This window comes from Corvus brachyrhynchos, unplaced genomic scaffold, assembly GCF_000691975.1.
Source record: "Corvus brachyrhynchos isolate BGI_N302 unplaced genomic scaffold, ASM69197v1 scaffold262, whole genome shotgun sequence".
Taxonomy (NCBI): Eukaryota; Metazoa; Chordata; class Aves; order Passeriformes; family Corvidae; genus Corvus; species Corvus brachyrhynchos.
The window spans coordinates 1,867,718-1,886,452 of record NW_008236626.1 but is presented as its reverse complement, the minus strand read 5'-3'; the positions used below and the strand labels follow the sequence as shown (position 1 = coordinate 1,886,452).

The window sequence follows — 18,735 nt, the reverse complement described above, 5'->3', positions numbered from 1 at the left end:
ATATTCAGCCAGCTCTTTCCTACTACTGTATATATTAATCACATATGGAAGCTCATTAGTATGAAAAATGGGATTTTCAGGTGTCTATCCTGAAGAGTCAGGTTACATAGGATCAAAAAAAAAAAAGAGAGAGAAAATTCAGCACATCATTATAGATCTTTTGAGTGCCATATGTGAGAATAGCTTCACAGATGAAATAAATCCTACAAAGAATAGGTCTGGAAAGTATTAACAGAAAATATTGTCAAGCTACCATAATTTTGCCATTTAGTCAGAGAAGCTAAAGAGTTTGTGCAGCACATCACTGTCATCAGCATATTGTTAAAGGCACTGAAAAAAGTGCAAAATACACCGGTAGTTTGTGTAGACACTTAGATAAACCTCTACAACAACAGAGATTGAAAGAGGTACCAGGGAAGGGGGAGGAAATCCAAAATTAATTGAATTAAGAAAGACAAAATCTCAGCAGCATGTTAAAAACATCTCAAAAAAACCACAGAACGGATTAGGACACCGTGTGGTTGCTATTAATATATGAATCATGGGAAATAAATGCAACATTCAGCGTTTCTATATTTTTCCTTACAAAATGCTAAGGATGAGTGGAATATGGAAAATAACTGCATGCAAAATGGAACCATCTAATGATTCATATTTAACACCACCAGGATTTAGGCACACAGACCCATACAGACTGAGATCTAGTAATCAAAATTATTTTGTTTCTTTTTTTTATCTAAAGGCAGCGTGTGATGGTAATATTTGAATTCAAATGCCACTAGCTTCTGTTATTTATGTGAATTCACCACCTATCACATTTTTTTCTAAATACTTTTTAAACATATGGCACTACATCAAAAAGTCATTAAATCACTCTGTTTGGACCATCTATGAGATGTGCATATCTGACACCTAAAGTTAACACTGCACATTAAGAATCTTGAATCAAATTCTTGCTTCCACTGCTCTTATGACAGTGAACGTGACTTGAACATTTTTTTTTCCTCATTAATCAGAATAAGGAATAATAATATTATTTGCTCACTAAGAACACACATTTGTGAAACACATTGAGCATCCTTTCATCTGCTGAACTTTCATTTTCTGACACAGCCAGGTGATTTGACAGAGAAAACACAGCCTTACCTATGAAATATGCTAGCAAGATGGCAAGCAGGACTGCAGCAGCAATTGCAGATAAAGCAGCACACTTCCAGCTACAGTACTTGGAGGGTTTTTTCAGCTTGAATGCATTCCTGGAGAATGTATTTCTAGGTAACAGTCTGGGAGGTGGAGTATAAACCGTTCCTGAGGTCAACGGGTAACCAGGGGAAGAACTACTGAACAGCGGAGTAGTTCCAGAAGATGTCTTAAACAAGAAATGCCTGAAAAACATAAAATGGAACATAGTTGAAAATGGCAAGTCCTGTAGTTAAGAAAGAACATCTCCTACTCCTATACCATTCCAGCTGCCACAGCCTGGTAAATTCAACCAAAAAGAAAAAGGATTTTGTAGGAAGAAATAGGGAGATGAAAATTCTCAGTCTTTTTGCTACCAGATCTTAACAACTGGCACTAAAATACAGTGTCAGGATATCTTTCTTAATCTTTTCTGTAATTAGATGCAACTTGACCACATACTAGCTAAAACACCAGCATGACCCATGAAATGTCTGGGAGTTCCCTGTGGAATCCGCCACTCAAAATATTCTAAGAAAACCACACTCTGAGTCTCATTTACACTCTTGGCAAAAGCTCCCAGCAAAATCGTAAGAACGTACTGAGCAAAACCCATAGTCCTGTAGGAGAAGATCTTGCCAGAACTAGAATTAACCATGATTTTGTGGTTTAATAGTACACAGGTTTGGTTTGAACGGCTAAGACAATTACCAAAAGCACATGACTCAGCAGATAAAAAGAGGATTTCGACTGCCCGTACATTTGTAAGGAAGAAAATAAGGGACAGAATACACTCTCTAATGAATCTCAGAAAATGCTGTCAACACATTCCAGACAGAAGAAATGGAGAAAGCAAACTGTAAGACTGGTTTCTTTAGATTAACTTCTCACAGTCAGGAAGAACTGACTACAAGCATGTTCCAGTAGACAATGAAAGGAGAAGCACAGAATACAGGCTGTGGTCTTACAGAAAGTCACTTGGCTTAAGACAGAGAGCTCTGAAGACTTGCTCCATACCCTCTCCCTTCACAGCTCTGAAAAACAAGTGCTTCTTGGAATCAAACAGAATGAAGACACTCAGTAATCTCCAAAATCAAAATCACAGCCTAAAATAACGCAGGTCTTACTTCCAATGTAAAATATGTTTAACATTTTTATTCAGATACAATCCAGTATGTCACTCTCAAACCACCTGTTAGAGCTTTAAAATCCATGTCACTCACTGACAACAACAATTTGGAAGATTGAGGCTGAAATGTGTTTCCCAAGTATGTTTTCCAGCCCACGATCATGAATGTGCCTACTGTCAAGCATAGATCAGTGTATACCTATTCTACAGAATACCAGAAGTGATTTAAAAGGCATTTTTTAAAACACTAGTTTTGAAATAAAACCCAGAGTATAAGAGATTGCACAGAACTTGAACACAGCCAAAAGACAGTAAAAGGAAGGCTGGCTAGGTTCCCCTGATTTCTGATTAAACATTTCCAGTTGAAGACAGCCTCTGAAAATATGTGTGGGGTTTTTTTTGTTTTTTTTAGTGCATCAATTAATAAACTCTATTAACAAATATGAACAATCACTTTGACACCGCCTTTGTTACTGATTTTTAAACTCCAAGTAGCCTTGTACATACCTTTCATCGGTGACCAAAATCTAGTTTGTTGCAGAAAATACACAAAGACAGTGGCAGTATCCACCATCAAAACTTTCTCTTTGTACTTTGGAGACTTCAGAAACACAATCAAACTCAAACAGATTAATTCTAACCAGTTACTTCATAGAAACATTGGGGTTTCTTTAACAAATAAATCTGTCCTTCTTTTTCTTCATCAGAGAGGCACATTAGAGGTTAGAATTGCTTCTTTTCTGCACATCATAGGTGATCTCTGAGAAAAAGCAATAAAGGCAAATGCTAAAATACTTCCCCTTAAAATTACCCAGACTTTTAAATCATGAAAAACCTCTTTCAGTTAAAGGAAAGCAAGAAATAATGGCAGTCTGATGTCTTGAACACTTCATTTTAAATGTTTCTTTACTTTGCAACAGTTCAATTAAAGTGACTGATGGGTAAATGATACTATGGGGCTTGTTGTGTTGCACCAGACCTACTGACTCTTCTGCTCCCTCTGTCTGGGTAGAACCTGATTAACTCGTCAGCAGAAGCAGGTTTAGTCCTTTCTGCTTGCTCTCCAGTGTTGGGAGCACAAGAGCACTTCCATGATTGGACCTAGGGATTGAAATGACACGGAGCATGAGGAACAAGGGAAAGCCAGAAGGAAGATGGAGCTGGTGAGACAAAGGCAGGCAGGAAAGCTCCTCTTATTCAGGGTAACTCTGCATCTGCCTCAGCCCAGGACCCCTTCTCCTCCGGAATCCCCACGGCAGGAACGACCCTCTTAGCTTTGGACATAAGGGTCTGTAACAAACAGTGCTTACCCTTTCCCTGCCCCAAAGCAGATCTTTTAGAATGAAACTGGAAATTAGAGTCCTTGGAACTGTCTTTATCTGAAATACTTTTAAACCCAGGAATTTTATGTCCTCTTTAGCTGAGAAGGCAGCTACAGCACCAACAGAAATTTTAATATAAAGCATTGTTAAAGTAAACTCAGATATATAATGAAACTCTGCTCCCATTAAAATTGAATTAATGAATATCTAGATATGCTTTAATAGAACATGTCAATCATATACTGTTGCATGTGAGAAGACAAAAAAAGTAGAACAAAAAAGCAGTTCCACCGTGATCCTCTTTGAGATACATAAAGTATATAAAGAAAACCAAAACACTTGTCCATACAAACAGGATCTCTGTGATATTGTTAAAACTAATCAGAACTTTGTAGAAGCAAAAAAAGCTGACTGAAAAGGCTACATGAGATGATGGCATTATCAAAGCCAAAGCCAAAAAGAAAGAATGTCATTGGATAAACCCTGAATTTTGTCCTACCCATGCATTTTGAAAGCTGAAAGTTCACTGTCTCAATATGGACCCCTGACAAAGTGGCAGCTATCAGAAGACATCACACCATCTTGAAAGTACACAAGTTCTGCCTTCGAAAGTTTAAAAAAGGCATTTAACTAAAGACATGTTAAATATCCCCCAAGACACTTTGGAAAATGGACACTGCATTCCAAAGCTGGGGGCCAGATTAGCAGGTATACCTTAAATCCTAGCAAAGCACACCAGAAAGACTGAGAACATCATGGACAAAAACACTTGGACCCCCAGAGTTTTAAATCTAGATTCAGCTACTAATGGAAATAAATTGACTTGTCTCAACTCTATCCCTAAACCCAATGATCTATAGCCATATTTTTATGTGAGATTTGACATGCTCTGGTACAACCAATTGTCTGTGGGCTGAAGCTGCACAGAGAGAACATGAGCATTTATCAACATTAATTACAGCCTCACAGTGGTAAAGCTGGGAGCATTGTACAATGCCTGCTTATGAAAAGAAATGATCTGATTTATACCAGTTCACTTAATTTCAAATACACTCCATATAAGAATTAAAAAATTGTATTCTCTGTCTTACGTGTTCACCTATCAAACACAATTAAGAAAGACACATTTTCTAGCTCACAATTAAGTGTTAGCAATTTGAATCAGACTAGGACTAATCTAATATTTTGAAAATATGGGAGTAAATTTGCTAAGTCTCAGCCCAGTCTCCCTGATTTCTGTGGATCAATAAGACAATTCCATACTGAAAAAAATCACAAAATATGGTTGCCAGCCTACAATGATTCTCTAATTTCAGTGTCCTTGAAAAGCTGTGGAAGGAGCTTGGGTGCTTCCCACAGAACAAAAGTTAACCCTGCAGCTCAGTCTGTGCTCTCCTCTCCTGCTCGCAGGCTCCGGATTCAGGCTACAGGATTCAGGATTCACCCCCTCTGTTTTCAGCACTGCTGCTGTGGGGGGTCACATCCGTGCACCTCATCGCTGACACCACCACAAAGGTGACATCTGGGAGAGCTGAGCTTGCGAGGGGACATTTGACCACTGTTCTGTGCACTAATGGTAAATGGAAAAAGCTATATTTTGCTTTCTTCATTAATTCAGAGCTCTCTCTAGCATGTACTTTCCCACAGGTCAAAAGGACCTCTGCTGTTCAGGGAATAGTGGTCTGACAGACTGTATTAACTTCCATATTTTTTGAGAGAACAATCAGCTTTTCCCCCCCTCCTTTCTGGACAGATTGTCATGGCAGCACACTGCAAGAATGAGTAGAAAAAAAAAATTGGTTTTGCGATGAAAAACTGTAATAGAAAGGAAGAACAAGACATTTTCTAACATAAATTGCTTCTTTCCCTCCTCATACTGTCCTAAACTTCTTCTGTATGAAAAAAAAAGGCTTACATAGAATTGTAATGCTTAAATTGTCTTTTTTTTTTATTTTATAGGGTTTTTAATAGTAATTAAAAAATAGAAAAGCTACATGCCAAGAGAATAGAAACAGCTCAATTTAGCTGTTCTAGGATTTAAAAATATCTTCAAGCTGCGGTAAAATCACATCTGTCTATAATTTTATTGGACATTTATTCTTACCAGAAAAGAAACAATGGAATACAGAACATAGTATGCTGGCTTTCATTGTGATAAAAAAATATCTTCTGCAGTTTTCAAAGTCTGCCATAAAAGTAGCCATGAGTCATTTTATGTCAGTGGAAGTCTCAAAGTGGCTACCAAATTCAGACAGTGAAGTTTTATGGAAGACTTCTAGCTTCCAAACAAAAAGAAACCAATTCTGAAGAAAACTACAAGCTGTTCTTATGCCTGTTATGAAAAAAAATGAACTCTGAGTGGTAGACTGGTGCAAGCTTTGGTTACCTATTTCACAGTCACAGTCTTTCCCCAAATGGGATTTAATTGCATGTTCTCTCAGATTCTTGCAGAAAACATGGGACCATCAGCCACGTTTCCACAGCTGAGGGCTCTCTGATGTGCTAAAACTGCACGGAAGTTTCCTTTTGAGTGCCTAGAACTCTAAAGCCAGCAATAAAGCCTAACAAGTGTTATCTATTTGTGTTTAAATTGTACAGTTACAAGAAATTGTCTCAATCATGTCAAATCCACAGACTAAACTCAGTAAGACAGATTTTTCAATGGAAAGCTATTTCAAATACACACTTATATAAACCAGCTGGCCATTTTACACACCTGTGTGTTGTGCACCCCCACACCCAAATGCCTGTGGAAACAAAGGACACTCCATGACAAGACCCTATTTCAGTGCTTTTCAGCCTGCTGCAGATACTGATGCAGTAACTAAGGACACTCTGTTAGGCATGGAAACAGTAATTCAGGATGAAGACATCAGTATCAATGCAACACTTGTACCCACTGTAACCTGCTGATCCTTGCAGCAGCCCTCCAGCACCCAGAGCAGCTCCAATTCCAGCTCCTCAGCTCTTGATAGGCTGATGATTCCTTAAAGGCTGGGTTCTTCATGTCCCCAGGCAAAGTGTTCTAAAAACCGCGGAGTGTAAAGCAATGTCACAGAGGTTGCTGCGAGTTGTTGGCTTGTCACCGCCACTGCCACCCTCTAACAAAGACACAGCTGGACATGTGAAGCACAGTAATTGAACACTGCCTGACAGCCAGGCAGGGTGCTGTACAGAAAGGCAGGTGCCAACCTTTGGGCACCTTGATCTGTCATATTATTAAACAAAACCAAGCAGGCATCGCTCACAAAGCCACAAAGGCAAAACACCTGCACTGCGCGACAGCGGCAGTGACAGCTCTGTGCTGGGCCCCTCTCCACAGGACACCTGCTCTTCATCTGTGAGACTGAGATACTTTTGGATACACTCTTACAAGCTTCTCTCTCCCTAATCCCACTGCGAGCTGACCCCTGGAGCGTTCTCTGGGGGTCTCACCATGTGCTCCTGGCCTGGCTCTGGCATGTCCCCATGGCACTGCCCTGTCCCCAGCTGCTCAGAAGCTACTGAGCTGTGACACTGCAGAGCTGTGAGAGAAGCTGTAGAAAGGTACAGTGGAAAATAAGGAGAGTCTCTGAAAATATTTCAGAGACTGCTGAAGTGGGGATTGTGAGCAGCTCGAGAGTTTGAGATGGAGAACACCAACTTGGAAAGGCATAAACTCCAGAAAGGGAAAACCCAGGAAGGCCAGCAAGGGAGAGGAGCTGCTGGCACATGGCTACAGGAGCTACAGGAGCCACCCATCACCTTCCTGACTGATGCCCGTGTGGTCAACAAGATTCCAGGTACTCTGCAAGAGGTGGTGAGCCCACTCAGCCTGTCTGCTTGAATCCTAGTTAGCTTTTGTGGGAGTTAGCCAGTCAATGACTGCTTTGCCCTTTAAATTTATGAATCTCTTTCTTGCACTATCGTTTATTCCCCAGGAATGCAGCAATGAAACTGCTGGCTAACGCCTAGTAAAGAGTAACAGGACAGCCACAGACACAAACACAAAAAATCAGGGTCTTTGCATATGCACTTACATGAAAGTGTAGCAGGATCAATCAGCAGATCCTGGAACATTTAGGCAGCTCTGAACCTGCTCAACTACAGGAACTTTCTCTTTTCTGCTCCTTAAGCAGAAAACCTTGTGTCTTTTTTTGCCAGAGGGTTCTGAGTGGTTGCTGCATGGTTCCAAGTGATGAAGTGCAATAATGCCTCCATTTGTTATTCCAGTGGTGAGGATAATGATAACAGTCTTTTGCATTTCAATGGGTCCATGCAGTTTTAAATTTCTACATCAATTAATGCACATAATTTCAAAACACTTCTATTTTAAAAGGCATACATGTAAGCTCTTCACTACCTCTTAATTCAACCACTCACTTAACAAGAAAAAAAGAAAAAGTACTAACAGTGCTATTTCAAGTCTATAAGTAACAGAACAGAATAATAAAACTCAGAACTCTGAGAGAACTTTATAAGCCGACACATAAACTTAAAAGAAGAGGAACCAAAATCTCATAACTCTAGACTTCTTTTTCATAAAGACCCTGAACGTGCCTGTCTCTTCCTGCGCAGTCACTCACGCTGCCTGTTCACTCTGCACAACCCAGAAGTTAAAACAAGATCATGAAAACATGCAATTATCTGCAATCAGTAAAAACTTCTTTGAGCTTATGTGTACGTGAGTGGGAGTACATCTAGACTGATTTTCTGAATCGTCATTATGTATCCTGCTTTTGTAGTGTTTCCCTTCACCCTTTTCTCTCTCCTATTCATGCCTATATTAGTTATGAAAACGATATTCCAGTAGCCTGCTAAAAATGACCTTTCTACAGTGCTTTTGGAATTCTTCCAAGTACATGGCCCAAATGTGTTTAAAGTCCTTGGGGGTGCTTTTGACTGTGCTTTCCTTAATTCTCTAAAATGCTTTTGATTTTTAGACAGGTCCAGAATCTATCTATGCAGATCCTAATTATTTGGAAAATCCCCACAACCTTTCTGCAACCTTCACATGCAGGAACAAGAGAATGAAGGAGTCAGTTCCTGCTCCAACCTTCGGTCTCAGGGGAATAACCTGCTCTAGCACATGTACCTGTAGCTGCAAGTAAATGGTAAGAGAAAGCCACAAAAGACAATGCAAAATTAGAGTAAGGACTCGCTTCACTGTTCCAAGCAGTTGTTTGTTATGCCCAATATATCCTAGGAATTTGCATTAACAAAAGGAAAAGAAATTTTGTTTCACTGTTCTGTTCCAGAACATTTTGCATCATGTACAAAGATATCAAAATATTGAGACATCATTGAAAATAGGCAGACAATTGCAGAGAGCAGCTGTAGCTTGGAACTTCAACACATTCAGAAACTTCAAGTTTACATATTCAGTTCAGAAGTTCTGCAGCTGATCTGGGCACCCAAACATGGTACAAAATGTGAATGCAGTATTAACAACATTTCAGATATTTCTTTCTCAAAAAATTAATAATGCTGTTCCCCACCATTAAATCCCTCTCCTCATGCACCCTATTCTTGACTGCCACAGCCTATGCACAGGCACAGGGTACTGTTCATTGCTGCACTGCAAGGCTACAGCTCCAGGAGCACTGGGTGCAGATGTTTCCCAGCTGTGTTACCCCATGATTTTGAGTTCAAGCCCTGCATGGTGCAGACTGGGTTACAGCTCACATTGCTGCTCCACCCATTTATCTCTCATTGCTGTCCTCAGGGTCACCCAGAGTGACTGTGCTGGAATCACACTGGCAAAGTAACAAATGCAGCCTGAAACCCAGGAGAAGGCAAATATTTTGAAGTGCAACATGGGAGTTCTTTTAGGGTTCATAGGAATTCTTTTCAGGTTAAATTTTCAGATTTCTCAATCTTTAAACTGAACTTTGCACAAATGACCCCAGATTTGGACCAGTGGTCTCATACTACAGCCCACAAGATCTAAAGACAACGATTTCATAATCACCAGAAGAGTGGCCATCATCCTTTCTCCTGAAACACAGAAGAAGCATTAGGATGTTACAGTCTTCCTTAAAGCCTAGCATCAGCTCCTTGTGAGCAAGCACAAAGAAATTATAGACATAGATACAAAATTATCTTTACAACTGAAAGATTCGGACTGAAAATATTTCAAATTAGGAGACTAATTATGAGAACTGAAGAATAAGAGTAATTTCTATTTAATTCAAGTATTTTTTTCTCCCAAATTAAGTATTATTAATTATAATGGTATCAATTAATTTTACATCAATATAAAGTAATGAAAAAGGCATTAGTAAATCAGGCAATCTCAGTGAAACATCCGTCCATGAAAGCTCCTCTGTTCTCCTCCCTCACCAGCCATCCCATTATGCCCAGTGCCTGTCTGAGGTTCCCACACCAGAGGACTCCTGCTGTGTGAGGAGCCCTGGGAACCTCCCCTGCAAAGCCATTCCTTTCTCCCTGTGCCCTCAAAGCATGCCCAGCTTTAAAGCAGAGCGCTGCCTCTCTGGCTGTCAGGAAGGAACGAGACCCACACTGGGATGTTCAAAGGCAGTATTTTCGTCACACATCCCCTTGGAAAGCAATGATTAAAGAGGCAATAAAGGAACACCTCTCAACTGGAGAAGGTGGAAACCAGCACTTTGTTAGGAGGAGGAGGAGATGCTTTGAAACAGACTGCAAGAGGACAATAAAAGTTAAAGAGCATTAAACAGCAGCTCCGAGCCTAAAGGTAAAGCGGCTAAATACTGCAGAAATGAACCATAAAAATAGCACCATAAAAGTGCTACAGCCATGCATTACTGTGTCCTTACTTAGAGATATTTCAACCCTTCCATTACAGACCCTTATTTCAAAGAAAACAGAACGATTATGCAGCCAGCCTGGGAGCATGTGCAGCCATAAAGCAGCAGCAGACTCGGGAAGGCACAGCCCCTCTTTGTTTGCCTTGAACCAGGAATAAGCACACTAAAATCAAGCACACATCACTGGAAGTGTTCCAGGTCAGGTTAGTCAGGGCTTTGAGCAACTTGATCTAGTGGAAGGTGTCCCTGCCCATGATGATCCTTAAAGCTCCTTCCAACCCAAACCATTCTATGACTCTAAAAAAGTACAATTAGGAACTCTGCATAGGCATTTCGCAAACTCGTAACTCCACTAGAAGCAACGAGCTGCTGAAATACAGCTAAACATAATTGTGTAAAAAATACAGCACCACAAAGGATACACAAAGATTTGGGTACAGTTGCCTGAAAGGGCCACATGAAAACATGTGCAAGCAGTCAAAGCTTCCTTTACATCATAAAGAAAATAAACCAAATGTGATTAACAATCCCCAATCAATATTGAAACAAGAGATAGAGAAAGGATGTATTTACGAAATGTGATGTCTCCAGTCTGAATTTAGCCCAAACTGCTTAAGACACCAAAGGAACAAAGGGAAGGTTAAAATATTCTTAGCAGGGAAAAAAAAAACCAACCAACATGCAGACACGTGTTGTATTATTCAATGATTTCAGCACTTGGTACTGTTAGATAAAGAGGTATCTGGAATCTAAATTGTGATCTGAGTTTTGTAGGGCTGACACAAAGCATTCCCTTCAGACAGCTCAGGTGCCACTTTTTGTTTCATAATCAGTAACGTGACCACTTGCACATCATTTTCAGTTGAGCACAAAACCTACTGAAGACAACTGAGAGACGAAAATGCAAAGTTATGAAACCCTCTCTTGATAAAGAAGGTGCTGTCAGTGCTGGCTTTGCCTCCTGAGCACTCCACTATGGAGATTAATAAACAGATAACAAGATAAAAAAATTAGAGTAGTGCACTCTGAAGAGGCAGTATGAGAGGGGTCAGTATTTTGCAACAAGCTAAAGCTATGAAGTAAAGACTGAAGTAAAAAGTTCCCAAAAAGATGGTTTTGGTTTTTTTTCTGTGTGGCTATTGGTATGAATGTAGATGAAACGCCAGTTTTAAAATGAAAAAATTACAGGCTAATTCTGAAAGTCTCAATGATTTTACAAGCATCAATTTCAGTCATCTTCTGAGTTAATATTCTTGTGATGAAACTTGTCATCAAGCCCTGTCAGGTGTGTAATTTCAGAAAAGAACTAAAATCGATCCTGAAGCAGCTCTGGAATAGACTTGGAACACAGCAATTCTGCCAGGACATTTTCTAATAGCTTAATACTTGCCTGTGACAAACCTGTCTTCCAAAAAGCTCCAATTAACTGTCGGGCATCCTGAAACCTCCAAAAATAACAGTATTCACAAAGTAACCTTTTGTCATCAACATGACACACCCACAGGTTTCATGGTAAGAAGAAAGAGTAGAATTAAATAATGGTATTCACAGTCACCTCTGGCTGGGAATAGGTACAAAATCAGACAGTAAAACCCCAGCCCCGTGCTGTGGCTCAGAGACACCAGCATTACGGCAAATGATCCTTTTGTGAATATCCAAGGAATTCCCTCCAGGTAAAGTTATTGGTAAATTGGGACAATCTTGAGCCTTCAGAAAGGACAGGTTTCAGGTATTGTTGTACCCAAGAACAATTCCATACAGAAAGAGGCAGACCAGGCACAGAGTTGGCCACTCTACACCAGAATTAAAAGGAAGTACTAATCCTGGGCAATGAACCACACAGCAAGAACCAGTCTGGGCTGAACAGGACCAACATTTCCATCTTGTGATTCTTAGCAATAAATAACAAATTCAGGATGTCCAAATTAAGTTCTATAAAATAGCAGAGCTTCTCACAGGAGCAGCAGTTCAGAGCTCAGCATCATGGGGTTTTTTTTGTTTGATTTTGGATGGTTTTTTTTTTTTGGGAAAGTTAGCTCCAAACCTTCAGTAAGCAAGAATCCCTTTCCTTTCCTTTTTTGGCCATCTTGGCTTTGGATAACCTGCATTTGCTTTTCAGCACCCCACTTCTTCATGGCACCCATGTTCCCATTTTATCAGAGCAGGACAATGTGAGGGCAGCCCCTTGTGCACATCCCAGCCCAGCACAGACTGGCACAGGCTCCCTGCCCTTTCCCGTCTCATTTGCTCCCCATGGAGCTGTACCCAACTGCTGAGTAACAACAGCCTTGGTGTTGTGAGCTCCAACCCAGCCCCTTCCAGAGCTCCAAACCAGACGACCAGTCTTTAATCAAATGTTGGAGGGCCTGGGCTGAGGCTGCATGAGGGCGTAACTACCCCGTATGTGGCTACTCGGGGTGTAATCCAGCAGAGCGGCATTACAGTCCCGGGAGGCTGCAAACCAAATGTAACATCCCAGAAGCTGTGGCAACCAAGCAGCTGAAACCCTGGCAGGAGCCAGTGCTCCCAGCAGCCCAGCTCCTCCACCTGCTCACTGTGTTTATCACTATCTGGGCAAGCAACACCACCCTGCTATTCCAAGCACTTTATTCAGCACCACAATGGCTAATTTTAAATTCTGAGAGATCAGCTCTGCCAACTCTGCTATTTAAAGTGCAAGTTAAATATGTTTGACATTCCATACCCCAAATGACAACAAACCAGAATATTTAGACCAGCAGCATGTCAGGCATTTATTTATTTATTTCTCTGTCAGGCCTAAGTGCTGCACCTTTTCATTTATATGCTGCTGTTTGCCCCACAGGCATCAAGCTGTTAACACGTACAGAAGAGATTAAAATGAACTTGCATGCTGGATGAGGTATAAATTAAAATTATAGTACTGTCAGTCTTGAATCTCGGATTGTTTCTCAAAGTCTCCCAAAATGCATAATGTCAAGTGAGCCTCTGTTTGTTGCTTCAGGAAAGGCAAAATGTATAATTTTTCAGCAGCACAGTCAATATGAATTCTAAGTAAGTTGTCCCTGAGCCTGTGATATAAATGTGCTGTACTAATCGCATGAGCTGTGTATGCAAGGAAGGTCCAAGTGAATAAGGCTTTGAAACAGGATGTGAGCAGAGCTATTCACTGTCCACCTCCCAGTGCAAAGCAGATTGGGGCTGTTGGGTGTTCTAATGCCACTCGCTCCCCATGCTGTGTCAGAAAACCCCCCCCTGTCGCACAGGACACCAGACCCCACCTCCCAACAAGATAAGGGTTTTCTCTGTGCACTTTGGAGGACCATCAATGGCATCCCCCAGGGTGCCCGTCCACGCCACCCACCTGGTCTCGAGCGGGACGTTGCTGTTGAGCACCCAGCTGTCCTGGAGCTGCACGGACTCGGGGGTGGTGGCCAGGTCATTGGGCGCCGGAGCGGGTGCGTGGATCTGGTTCCGGCGATTGGTGAGCGAGTTCCTGTTGAGGGAGTTGGCAGAGGAATGATGATGGGACAGGGAATGGTTGTGAGGAGGAGGGAGAGGTGGCCTCAGCGTTGACTGGCTATGATGATTTGAAGGGCCTAAAACAGAAAAGAAAAACAAATCACAGCTGTGTGTGATGACACTGCTCTCCTCTGCGTTTTCAAGGGGCCACTGCCTCTTGGACCTGTGGGCATCAAACTGTGGGCATCAAACTGTGGGCAAATCCGATCAGTGATTATTTGAGATCAGCAACATAAAACAGTGCTTCCAGCCTGCACAGCTGGCACGTTGACAAAGACTGTATTTAAATTTAAAAATACTTCCTTATGGATTCTCCCTGGAGAAAGTCTCCTCAGTGGGGTGGGCAGCCAGGACAGAAGCCAGGCTTGACCATTCCCTACAGCTACTGACAGGAACTTTCCCCCCATTTCTGTAAGGGGCTTTGAGCAGATGAACCTTAATGGATTAAAAATAGCTTTTGAGAATATGGTCTTTAGGCCCCTATGAAACTTAATCAGAGAAATCAATCTTCTTTCATTCACTGGTATTTTACCAATCAGCTTCCAATGAACAGGATTTGTGCCCACACAAGAAGATTAAACTCCAAATATGAAAAGAGAGCAACAAGGCAGTGATGGTATCTTTCATGTTATTCCATGTGGTCAGGATTTGGCCTGTATTTTTCTATTTAGTAATGCTACAAACACACAGCAAGATCTGGAAATTATGCAACTCTTTCAGTCTCTTTCACTGAAAAATGATTTTTTTTGTGATAAAGAAGGAAAAAAACTTTTCTCATTCTTTGAGTACTGACATGTTTGAATCGATAATGAAAAATATTTTTTTCTAATCAGTAAGGCAAATGGATTAAAATAACAGCACATGAAAAGAAAATCTGATAAGAAGGTGTCATTCTAACATTGTCACTTTTCTAAACCAATGCAGACTGGTAAATAAGTTCACGTGAAATTCCACACATGGCAATAATTTATGTCTAATAAAAACAGCAAAAGAATAAAGAAAACAAACACAATTATGAACTGCAAGCTTTAGCCATTGTATCAAGTTGCAGTTTTCTAGTGAACATTAATCACTAATACTAGAGAAATCATAATTCTAATGATGCATGTTTGTTTTTAGAAACTGAAGAAAATTCTGTACTTAATGAATCAAATAATAAAAGAAAACATCACAAAACATCATTTGCAGCAAGATTGATCTTTGTCATATGAAAAAAAAGTCTAGAAAAGCTGCTTAACTGAGTAATTACTGTAACTTAATTAAGACCAATATTTATAAAAAACCCAAAATAAACAAAGAAATCCAAGAGACAAAATAACACCCCAAACCCAAACCCCAGAGCCCAAACCCCCGAATACCAAGAGGGTATTTCACTGGTATGGAACCCTGAGCTGTAGCAGCACTTAGGGACATGGGTTAGTGGTGACCTCCCAGTGCTGGCTTAGGGGTCAGACTTGAGGATCTTGGGAGGCTTTTCCAACCTAACTGATTCTGTGCAACACCCCCAGGGGCAGCTCTCTCCTGGCACTGCTCTGCAGACTGCCTGCCCCAGGGAAAAGCAGTGAAAGCACCTCTTCCTAACAGCAATACAACCAGGGAACAGAACGAGAACAGCGTTTTTGGAGAGAGGCCATTCATTTTCTTCAGCGTTTCTGTGGGCTTGGGGAAGCGCAGGCTGGTGAAGAACAGACAGACAGGTTTACTGGGACTTACACAGGGCAAGTACAACTTGTCCTCTGACAAGAAACTTTAAGAAATGAATTATAATAAATTCTGCATCCTCCACATGTTGCCTTAAATCTACACAGCAGATTTTTTATCTTTCTTGAATGTCTGTTGCCCAAATGTGCATCCTGTGGGAATGTCAACTGCTTTAAATACAAAGTCACCTTTCATGAACACCTCCTAAATTTTAAGGCCATCATATGTGCAGCTCCCCTTGCTATCCTTGCTTATGTCTTATCTAAGCATAAAAAATACTGTTTAGCCAATGAAGTTTTATGTTTAAAACCCCCATCTGGACCACCAAGAACATCACATCTCTAATCTATACTAGATCCCGTGCCATTCTACAATAGCATGCAGAGCAAGACACAGCAGGAAAAAAATGTGTTTGGACAATCTCCACATACACAGAAGTTTAAGGGGAATTACTCTCCTAGTCTGTGTTCTCACTTTAGACAAAGCATGCTTGGATTTCAATAAGTGAATATTTATGAGTGATAAAATACAAATATGTGCCCTTGTGTTAATAGTTACTTCAAAAGATTCATGTGCTTCATGTTTTCTCAACTCACTTTAGATGCAGCTTTTCCTTCTCAAGGATAAGTATGAAAAAGTCATACCCACATAAACAAAACAGTTTTGCTCTGAGAGCCACGGTAGCACCAGTTAAATAAAGACTCTGAATCTTGTCACCACAATATCATGGAGGCTGTTCTTAAAAGTGAGCCAAGTCCGCATCAATAAGAATGAACAGCATTTCTTTAAGATGAAGGAAGCAAGAGCTGAAATCAAATTACCACAAATTATTTAATCTGCCTCAAGACTCTGTTCCCACACAGTAAATATAAGACACTGTGCAAAATAAGCCACGCATGGGTAACTGAGCACACACTGCAGCCGCAAAAACTCTGAAACCTGCTGCAAGACAAATGTAGCATTTAATATAGAAAAATAAACAAATACCAATATTAACTTCATATAGATATTATATAGCTTATATTAAAACATATAAAAGCTTATATATATAAAGTACTAACTAGGGAGCATGCACACACCTGTGTCTATGTGAGAGAGATAAAAGCATAATACGCTGCTTCTTCATAAACCTGTTCAAATGAATCAAAAGCAGGAGCCGAACACTATTGAACTTGCCAGGGATATAAAATTGGATTCACATCTGAACATCTGAGCACTTCTTTATGAGCATCTTTGCCTAAATTAAAACTTCACCAGCAGTACCTGCAAATCTGCTGAGCTCTGAAGTTCGGAGGAGTAAATCACTTGTCCTGTAATAAAGGATCCGAAGGGATTGGCCTGAAGGATCCTACGGCATGACACGCTCTGAGGCCCCTCGGAAATTGCTTTTTATTTGGAAGCTTAAACACAATGAGCATCTTGATAGAGTACATCTGGCTTTTTACATTGGGAAATAGATTTTATTTTTGATATAGCAGTAGCCAGTATTGGTTTGGGGGAGAATACGGAGGAAATGATGCCTTTTCTCAATTATTAGCTGAATTAGTCATTTCACCAGGATGCACTATAAAAGTTCAAACATTTAGGATTCAAGGAAAAGTCTTTTAAAACCATAATGACAATCAGAGACCTGGAAATCTGAAATACTGGTACCCTCCACACTTTGGCTTTTTAATTTTTTAAATTTCTCATTTAAATTCACAAACATACAATATATCTAATTCCAATCAATTTTAGTACACATTGATTGTCCTGAGCATTTTCAAAAAATCACAGCCTGGTGTCCACATAATCAACCTGATTCTTCAAGAGATCTTACTGCAGTCAAGAATATCAGCAGCACTCATTTCAAATTAGAAGCTGAGTGAGGGGAAATTGTGTTGTAATTAAGTAATCTGAGAATAAAAAGTCTGCTCTATGTAGCTTTGAAGCAATCATAAGCTATCCAATTGACTTATTTGGGTTTAATCAGAACCAAAATAATAAAAAAAGAAAAAAAATATTTTGCTCAGTTCATTCTTCTATCTGGTGAAACATTTAAACAAACCAGGCTAGCACAGAGGTAACACTCAGCTGCAACGAGATGCAAAATAGTACTTTTCTCCTTGAAAACAAACAAAAACCCCATCAAAACCCTAAACCTGAGTGGCTACTATGATCTTCCCTTCCCTTGCATGCAAAGAAAGAGCAAAGGATGTGCAGCCCAAAGCCCAGCCCGTGGCTGTGCCCTGCTGAGCACAGGGCAGGTGAAGGCAGGGCTACCATGGGAAGCAGGGTGCACATCCTTCAGGAGCCTGTGCATCGTAACAGTCCTATTGTGGCACAGCCTGGCAGCCCCAGGGATCAGAGAGAGCCCCTGGATCTCCCAGCATTACAGGCACATCAGCAATGGCCAAGTGCTCCTGAGCACACGCTTCCAAACATCACTGCTCGGCCTTTTTTACAGTTCGAATGTTGACTAAAATACAAAGTGAAACTTCAGATCTGCTTTAACATGGTCAAATTGTTTTTCATAGTTCTTCCCAGGCTTTAGTACACTCACTTAACACATGCACTAAATCCAAGGAACACAATGATCCGAGGAGAACAAGTTAATCTCCCACCTCAGAGATGAAATACAAAGCAGAAAAGGCAGCATCCCTAATCTAAGCAAAGCAATCGCTTCCCTGCATCCCAGTTCTTTGTCAATACTACCTCAAAAAAGTAATGGAGATTGTATCTTAGTTGTGCTGAATTATCCTCCATGACATTATTAAATGCTAAAGAGACATAAACACCTGCTCATCATTCTTTTTCACAAAAGAACTAGAAGAAAAAACCCAAACATGTATTATTTTTCTGAAATGAACAAGGACACAACTATTTCCTCATGCTTTAAACAATACAAATGCTAAACAAGAAAATCCCCCAAAACTGAAGCTGATGCATTGAAAGAAAATAATTAAAAAGCCCACAGACAACCCTTGTCAGCCAGCATTAGAAACCTAGTCTGCAGCACTCCTGGTTCTTTATTCAAATACCTCTGCCACACTGTTTTCTCAAGGAAACCACATCATCTGCCATCACAATGAGTAACGGGTGTTTCACAGAACCACAGGGCCACCTTCCAAGCTAAATTCATCTTCAAAGGCAG

The 18,735-nt window shown here is 40.5% G+C and overlaps 1 protein-coding gene across 1 annotated transcript in view; it reads right to left on the bottom strand.

Moving 5' to 3' along the window:
- Positions 1 to 18,735, bottom strand: part of TENM2 (teneurin transmembrane protein 2) — a 618,654-nt gene that overhangs the window by 160,382 nt on the left and 439,537 nt on the right. The window contains 2 exon segments of the mRNA XM_017726535.1: positions 1,147 to 1,385; positions 13,744 to 13,978. Of these exon segments, the coding sequence (XP_017582024.1) occupies positions 1,147 to 1,385; positions 13,744 to 13,978 (474 nt within the window).